General features: G+C 46.6%; 1 protein-coding gene across 3 annotated transcripts in view; it reads right to left on the reverse strand.

Annotated features, from left to right (window-relative positions):
- RPS6KC1 (ribosomal protein S6 kinase C1) overlaps positions 1-6,789 on the reverse strand; it is a 95,152-nt gene extending 88,363 nt beyond the window's left edge. The window contains exon 1 of one of the 3 annotated variants that reach the window (XM_083494185.1): positions 6,166-6,789. In XM_083494185.1, the coding sequence (XP_083350311.1) occupies positions 6,166-6,273 (108 nt within the window). In that variant the 5' untranslated portion in view covers positions 6,274-6,789. The remainder of the gene's footprint in view (positions 1-6,165) is intronic. The other 2 variants (XM_083494187.1, XM_083494186.1) reach the window with 2 other exon arrangements.
- Between the last annotated feature and the right edge of the window lie 1,531 nt (positions 6,790-8,320).

Raw genomic sequence — 8,320 nt, forward strand, 5'->3', positions numbered from 1 at the left:
CTTGAGAGCCCATTTAAAAGCAGGCAAATCCTCTTCAGGTGTTACTAAAGAGAGTTAACACAAGTGAGGGCTTTTTCCACTCCAATTCTCACCTCCCTCCAATTGTGGAGGTTACCTCTATGAAATGGGGAGCCTTCTGCACTCTTAAAGGCTGATTTCCCAGCATTTTAAAACACAGAAACCTCCACAAGCACAGTAAGATCCACACTTCAGAAGGTCAGCTTCCACAAGTTGGGAAGGCAAGAAAAGTGCTGAGCAATATCGATTCATATGCTGTCAGTGGGCTCCTGTTGTTGTCTTGTTGGGCTGTGTACGTAACAAAGGGGAGCCACACCGGGGTGAAGGCGTCATCTTTTGTTTGTCCCCTACTGTTTCCCATACAGTTTGGTACCAGTGGTCCATGTTTACTCCTGACAGGTCCCTCCAGTGTCCAGCTATGATGCTACCTCTGGGATAGCTCAGTCAGTAAAGCATGAGACTCTTAAACTCAGGATCATGGGTTCAAGCCCCACACTGGGCAACATATTTCTGCATTGCAGGATGATCAGTGTGGCCACTTCTTCCAACTCTACATTTCTGTGATCCCTGGCTGCTGAGAGAAGGTGGCTTATGAGTTCTTTGTAGCGTGTGTTATTGTCTTGGAAAATATTCAGTAGGGCCAGTTCTGGAGTGGCTTCTAGTACCTTTTTTTGTTATTTTGCATATTTCTTGGAGGACTGGATGATCTGTTAGAAAGAACTCTATGAACTGATAGCAGTGATGCTGTACGTACTTTTGAAACCCAAGAAAATCTTTAATAGAAACAATTTAAAAGAAAAGAAAGGTGCGGAGCTAGTACTGTACATTCATCAACCCCACTGCCCCGCACTCCCAGCTGATAACTTTTGCCACTTTAGCAACAATTAAAAAGGGCTATAGACAAACCCAATTCTGCAGGCAGCTTGTGTGTGATGGATCAGGGCAATAACCTTTGTACCCTTAAGGCAACTCCAATCAACTCTTGATGAAAGTGTTCGGTGGTACTTGCAGCGAGTGGTCAGTGGTCATTAAAATGTTCCAATACCACTCAGAGGAGCATAGAAAGTTGCCTTATACGGAGTCAGACCATCCATCCATCTGGATCAGTAATGTCTACACTGATTGGTAGCACCTCTTCAGGGCTTCAGATAGGGATCTCTCCAAGCCGAACCTGGAGGTGCAGGGGATTTTTTTTTTCTCTGCATCCACTCAACCAACCAAGTACCCCACGGCAAGAAGGCAGCACACTTAAAAAGTTTAATTCAACAAAGGCTCTGATGGACTTTAGAACTCAAACTGTTAAAGGTCTCCCAATCTGCTTTCATGCTGGGCTGCCTGTCCTATGGCTTCACAGCCCTTTGGTGACATCACAGCAACTCAACCAATGGCAGTCCGCAATTCCCAAGACTAAGCAATCCTACCATCACAGGAAGGCCGATTCAGATTATCACTCATTTCACAATACAACCTGAGAAGACTGAGAGCATTCTAAGGAAGCTTACCGTCAAAGTTTTAACTCCAATTCCAGCATGTTGACATGTAAGCTCAGTTCATGCCAGCAGCTTCAAGCACCACCAGCGCTAAACTCTGTACTGCTGGCTGGCACTATTCTGTGACAAAAACGGGGAGACCTTACGTAGATGCTTGTTGTTAACATTACTTTAACAAGCACTATCCCCCTGGTATTTGAAGCTTCGGATGCATTTGCTTTGGTTACTCGGGAACCAAATAAAACCAAGGGAGTATGATGCAATGAGCAGGGGGAGGAAAGGAATCCCAGCCTCTTTTGGAGACTGTTATCGTGGGTGTGAGCAGGTGCGCTGGGTCTTTTCTTTAACCTTGCTTGGGCGAGTGCATTTAAAATCCAATTCTCTTAAAGAGCAAGGGCCTGCAGGTTTTAATATATCGATTTAAGAGCATTTATCTATAATTGTGGAACAGTTCTGGCTTTCACTGCTTACATTTCAAATGCCTTGCACAATCTTTAGGCCCCTCTTCCTCTTTGTCTCTCTCGCACACATATACCCCACTTCACCTCAGGCTTACAATGAAGTAACTGAATTGTCTTGGAAATTTAACAGCCGGGTTTTCTTATCTACCATCCTCCTGGACAAGCCTGTTTTCTTATCTCTTGAGAGAAAGGCGCTGTGGAATTTACCACCAGGAATGGACAACAAAGGGCCCATCATCTGCACCCTACATTTAAAGTACTACCATACCACTTTTAACCGTTATGGCTTTCCCCCAAGGGATCCTGGGAACTGTATTATTATTATTACTATTACTATTTACATGTGTTGCCTCAGGAAGATTTTCGGCATCACATGGCAGGACAGAGTTTCAAGCAAATATGTGCTCTCCAGGGCCCACATTCCCAGCATGTTTGCACTCCTATCTCAGCAACATCGATGCTGGCTTGGTCCCGTCCACAGAATGGAAGACAACAGGTCCCCCAAAGGCGTGCTCTATGGGGAGCTGGCTTCTGGAACCAGGTTCATTGACAGACCAACTCTGTGTTACAAAGATGTTTGCAAACATGACAGGAAAGCAACATCACCCCTGCCAGGTCCCAGGACAGGTTCCAACAATGAAAACACTGTAGTTGGTTAAGAGTGATGGGAATTGTTAGGAGACCCCCGATTCACCTCACAGAGCTACAGTTTCCGAGTTTTGTGAGGGGAATAAGCAGTGCTATTTTTCTAGAAAAAGAGGTGCGAGAACTCACTATGAATGCTTCCCTTGTTCTCTTATAATGGCAAGGGCAGCCACCTGAGAGGTGCCAGAACTGAGTTCCGGAAAGTTCCAGCTGAAAATAAAAGCCCTGGGAATAAAAGTTTCCTAACAATACTCAGCACCCTTAACTAACTACAGTTCCTAGGATTGGGATGGAGGGGAGTTATGACTGTTTAAAGTGGTATTACACGGCTTTAAATGTAGGGTTGGGTGTGGCCCAAGAGACTTGTGGTACATTAAAGGCTAACAAACTTCTTGGGACAAAACACAATCATGGGCTGAAGCCAACATCCCCAGATGCACAAAGCGAAATCTTAGTTGGCAAGTACTGTATAAAAGGAGGAAAAATTATAAGGTAGGAGTCAAATGGGCAGCAAGATGCAAAAAGTAGAGGCAGTTATAACTAGAGTTTAAATGTTTGTTAAACCAGTGCACTTTTGATAGTAGCAGGTTGGTGAATGTTAGGAGGAGCAGAGCAGATAAAAGAAAGTACTTCTTCATACAGCACACAGCTAAACTATGGCACTGGTTCCTACAGAAGGCAGTGATGGCTACAAACCAAATGGCTTTAAAAGAAGAGTAGAGAAAGTCAATTGAGGACAAGGCTATCAATGAATACCTAGCCAGGATGGCTATCTCAGCTGTCAATACCAATTGTTGGGAGCTGCAAGTGAGCAGACTGCTGTTGCCGTCATGTTCTGCTTGCAGGCTTTCCATAAGCATTTTGGCTGGCCTCTGTGAGAACACGGTGCTGAACTAGATGAGACATTGGCCTGATTCAGCAGGCTCTTATGTTAATAAAATACACACACACACACACACGTGTGTGTGTGTGTGTGTATATATATATATTTATTTTATATATATATATATATATATGTATATGCAGGTTTTGGTGTCTTCGGGTGTCTTCCCGTGTAAGAGTTGGGGTGTCTAGGCGACGTTTCGACGAGGTCTCACTCGTCATCTTCAGGCTGGTGCTTTCGGCTTCTTGTTACTGGAACAGAGCAGGATCTAGTTAAACCAGTAACAAGAAGCCGAAAGCACCAGCCTGAAGATGACGAGTGAGACCTCGTCGAAACGTCGCCTAGACACCCCAACTCTTACACGGGAAGACACCCGAAGACACCAAAACCTGCATTCCTGTACCCGTGAAAATCTACGAAAGCATATATGTATATATATATACACACAAAATAAAAGCAGCAATAGTAATGCAACATAAAATCGTTATGAATACTTAATGCAGGCATGCCATGGAAGCCTGCGGATCACAGGTTGTCCACAAACCACAGTTTGGGACACACACACACACAACAGTTGTAATAACTACTGAAAGGAAAAGAAAGCAACATCTAATCCAGGCTGTACCAGGTTTATTTGACTGCAGTATCTCCGTCATCACGATTGGAAACTCACATTTTTTCCAAGGACAGATAGGGAATCAAGTGGATACCATTTTAAAATAATATTATTATTATTATTATTATTATTATTATTATTATTATTATTATTGAGTATTTTATGGAAACCATTTGGAGGCTGCTTTTGTTAAAAGATATATAAACCTTGCAAAATAAATATATTAAATTAACACCAGTATAGCCTGCATATAAAGCTACTTTCTCCCAGCAGTGAGAATGTGGGCTGGATTGCAGGAGAAGAGAGATGAGAGTCCAAGACTCTTAGCAGATGAAGGTTTCTCCCAAGTAATGTCTGAATGAGCCCTTGTCTCTTAACGGAGATGTAAGGGAGCACGGAATTTCAAAAGAGGCTATTCTCTGATAGGTGCCAATCTATTATTTATTGATTACTTATTTGTTGCTTTTATATCCCATGTTTTTTCTCCAAGGAGCTCAAATTCCTGACATAGTTCTCCCCCTTGTCATTTAATCCCAACAACCCTGTGAGGGAGGTGTGGCAGAGAGCCAGTGACTGGCTCAAGGTTACCCATTGAACTTCATAGCCAAGTAAGGATTTGAAACCTCATCTTCCAGGTCCTAGTCAGACATTTTAACCACTATGCCACACTGGGTTTCAAAAAAATATTTTTGGGGCAATGTTAAAATATGGGTGGGGAGATCAAGACATAGGAAATACTGTATGGCTGGGTTTTTTTGGCTTTCATTTGAGTTAGGCTGACATCTGTGCAAAAAAAAACAGCTATACCTTCATTTTCAATAGGACATGGTCTCTGAATTGTACTCAAGGACCAGGTCTAGGAAAAAAATGGGTGCTACTATACCATCAAAACCTGGCTCTGCCCTTTGAGCTGGAAGCCCAGATCAAACCAAAACCTCCTGTTGCCCTTTGGACAACCAGGTCCATCCATAAATCAGGCACGACCACAAACTGCTTCCCATCTCTACACCTATAGTGATGGCTGTCCCTTCTGACCTAGCCTTACATAATGCAGATTTTGGCTCTCTCCCCAAACACATCTCTACTGGGGGAAGCTCACATCCCTGACCCAATGTTCAAGAAGCCAGTCCCTCCGTGTTCGGCGGTGTTTATCCCAGGTTAAGCATGCAGAGGCCTGCAGTGTTATTCCTACATCCCGTCCACTCCTCTGAAGATAGAGGATACTGACCTCCCCCTCCAGATAAAACCCACATGCATGGAAAGGAGGGAAGAGGAGGACCTGAGATGGAAGGGAGATGCCTTGATCCCTCCTACCCCCCCCCCCAAACTGGGTACTTCTGGAGTGGGGTCCGAGTGGAAATGCGACTCCCTCCATCCTATAGAGCAGGGGTCAGCAAGTCTTTCAGCCGTGAGCCGGGCCAGACTATATTGGGGGGGGGGGTGAACGAATTCCTATGCCCCATAAATAACCCAGAGATGCATTTTAAATACAAGGACACATTCTACTCATGTAAAAACACGCTGATTCCCAGACCGTCCGCAGGCCAGATTGAGAAGGAGATTGGGCCGCATCCAGCCCACGGCCCTTAGGTTGCCTACCCCTGCTATAGAGCGAGGAAAAATGAATAGAGATGTCGGGGAAGAAAGAGAATCAATGCTCTCTCTGCCGCCCACTCACTCCTCTCAGCAGATGGGGGGGGAGGGAGAGAAAGATATGGACATCTGCTTGGAGAGAGGACGAGCAAAGGCATCCCTGTAAGAGGCCACGGCGCTGTGGCAAAAGCACATGCCCGCCGGGCGTTGCCAAAAGAGGCCCTGGGTTCCAATCCTGCCTTCTCCGGCTTCGGAACATGCCGGAGAGCCGCTGCCCGCGAGCCGCACCGACGACCTGCCTACTTGCAGGCAGGCAGGCTCCCAGGATCTCCCTGCCTGTGGCGGAGATCAGAAGGGGAAGGATCCCGTTCGTCACCCCCGAACCTAATCAAAGATTGCATGGAAGACGGCCTTCCCATTTCTCTTTCTCTTTCCCCTTGCTTCCCAAGGCTCACTCACCCGCGCGGTGACCTTATACAGGGTGTATCCCCGAGGATGGCGCTTGGGCTCGGTGACCGTGTAGAACCGGGCCACGTCCCCGCCTCGTCCCTGCGGGGAGATCATCATTGCTTGCAGCGGGCCGGCAAGAGGTGCGGAGGCCGTGGCTTCCTCGGCGCCGGCCCAGCGCCGCCAGGCTGCTGCAAAGATCCACTCCCGGGTCAGGCCCGAGCCGGCGGCGGAAGCGATGGGAGAGAGGGAGCGGCGGCGGCAGCCGCTAAAGCAGCGCCTCTCCTCTCCTCCGCGTGGATCCGGCGCGCGACGCAGCTCGCCGGCCTGCCTCTCTTTCCTCCCCCACCCGCCCTGCCCGATCCTTCCCGCGGGGGTCGGGATGGAGCCTCCCCACCCACACACGCCTTGGAAGGAGAAGCGCCGGCAGAGTCAGGCCGGCTGGGTTGTCCCTCGGAATGTCCAGGGGCGCATGACTGTGCGCGCGCGACCCTTTTCAGAATCAGGAGAAAAAAGGGTTCCTCTGCTCAGAGTTTAATTTGAGAGAAAGTAGCACGAAGACGCGGGGTTGTTGTCCTTTCCCACCACCTCTTCCGCTTTTGGGGGCGCTCTTTCCGCAAGCCTAAACATGTTTATTCGGAAGGAAGTCCTTCTTGCTCCCAAATAAAACGGTGCGTAAATGTGCAGTCTTAATCCTGACTCATGATTTCTAACAATAATGTGTTTTATGCAGCGTTTTCTCATGTCCCTGGCATGTCGCATACACACTGTCTCGATGTAGGCATCCCTGCAAGGAAGATCTGTATTATTATTCCCAGAAGGGGGGATTAAGAGAGAGATTAAGGCCACTTAGTAAATCCAGGACAGATGTCTAGCCAGTAGACCACATCAGTTCTATGTATTTATTCAGTGGTGGCGAGTGAAATAGACTCTGCACCTGCTCTGGCAATTTAAATCTATTTTTATTTCCTACGTGCCAGGGTTTAATCTTGCAATTGAAAAAAGATGCCAAGACTGAATGAAGCTCCTGCCGGCCCGCTGCAAGCATGGGTGTAGCCGGGGCAGCTGTCCCCCATCAATAAAATTCAATAACAATACGTAGCAAACTGAGGTTCTGCAGCTCCCTAACAAAAGGTCTGACCCCCTCCAGCAAAAATCCTGGCTACGTCCATGCATTTATGACTTCTTACATCTACGCATAGCTACCAAGGTTATAGAATGTTTAGTATTTATGAGGTTGGATGGCCATCTGTCATGGATGCTTTATGTCCCTGAATAACCAGTTGCTGGGATAGCACTACTGTAGGGGTGGAGAGCACTGTTGAACTCAGGTGCTGCTTGCAGGCATCTCATGGGCTTGTGGTTGGCCACTGTGGTCAACCACAGGATGTTGGAGTAGGTTGGCCCTTGGCCTGATCCAGCAGAGCTCTTCTGACATTCTTAGGAAGTGCATATCCTTTCCAAAGGATCCCCTAAAAGCTACAGACTACGATTTGTCCTCTGGAAGAAAGCCTTTGTGGTCTCAGATGTGCTATTTTCTATGCGCCTATTATTAATTCTCTTTTCGCATCTCTGTATGGGAGCACTGTGAGCAGTCTGTTGAGTTTTAAAGGTGGGGAACGGCTGGAGCATAACTCTGCTTTGAGGTCACACTCTCAGCACTGGAATCCCTGGCTAAGCGTAGAACTTGACATCTGTCCCTGTTGAAATTCATTTTGTTAGTTTGGGCCCAGTTCTTCAATCATGATTTAGGGTGGAAAGAAGACTGTATTCAAGAACTGATTTACAAACAAAATTTATACTGAAGCTTGAAACATTGACAGCTATGGTCAGGTGTGAAGCCAACAGCCATACAGACAGGTCTAGTTTAGGAATTATTGGTCTATTTACCGGTAAATATGCATTGCACTTATACAGTATTTACCTTTTGTGCAATGATTGAAATATACTATACACTCTATAGTTCTCTCCCTCCTATCCTCACAACTGTATGGCAGGTTGGACTGAGAGATAGTTACTGACCCAAGGTCACCCACTGAGTGAGAATGTGAACCTTGGACTCCCCAGTCCGAGGCCCACATTTTAGCCAGTATGCTATACACTATGCTGCAAATTCAGCCACTATGCTGCAAATTCAGTTAGTTATTGTAACTAGGTGTGTGCTTTT

Source organism: Podarcis liolepis (assembly GCF_965112155.1).
Source record: "Podarcis liolepis genome assembly, chromosome: 3".
NCBI classification, from domain to species: domain Eukaryota; kingdom Metazoa; phylum Chordata; class Lepidosauria; order Squamata; family Lacertidae; genus Podarcis; species Podarcis liolepis.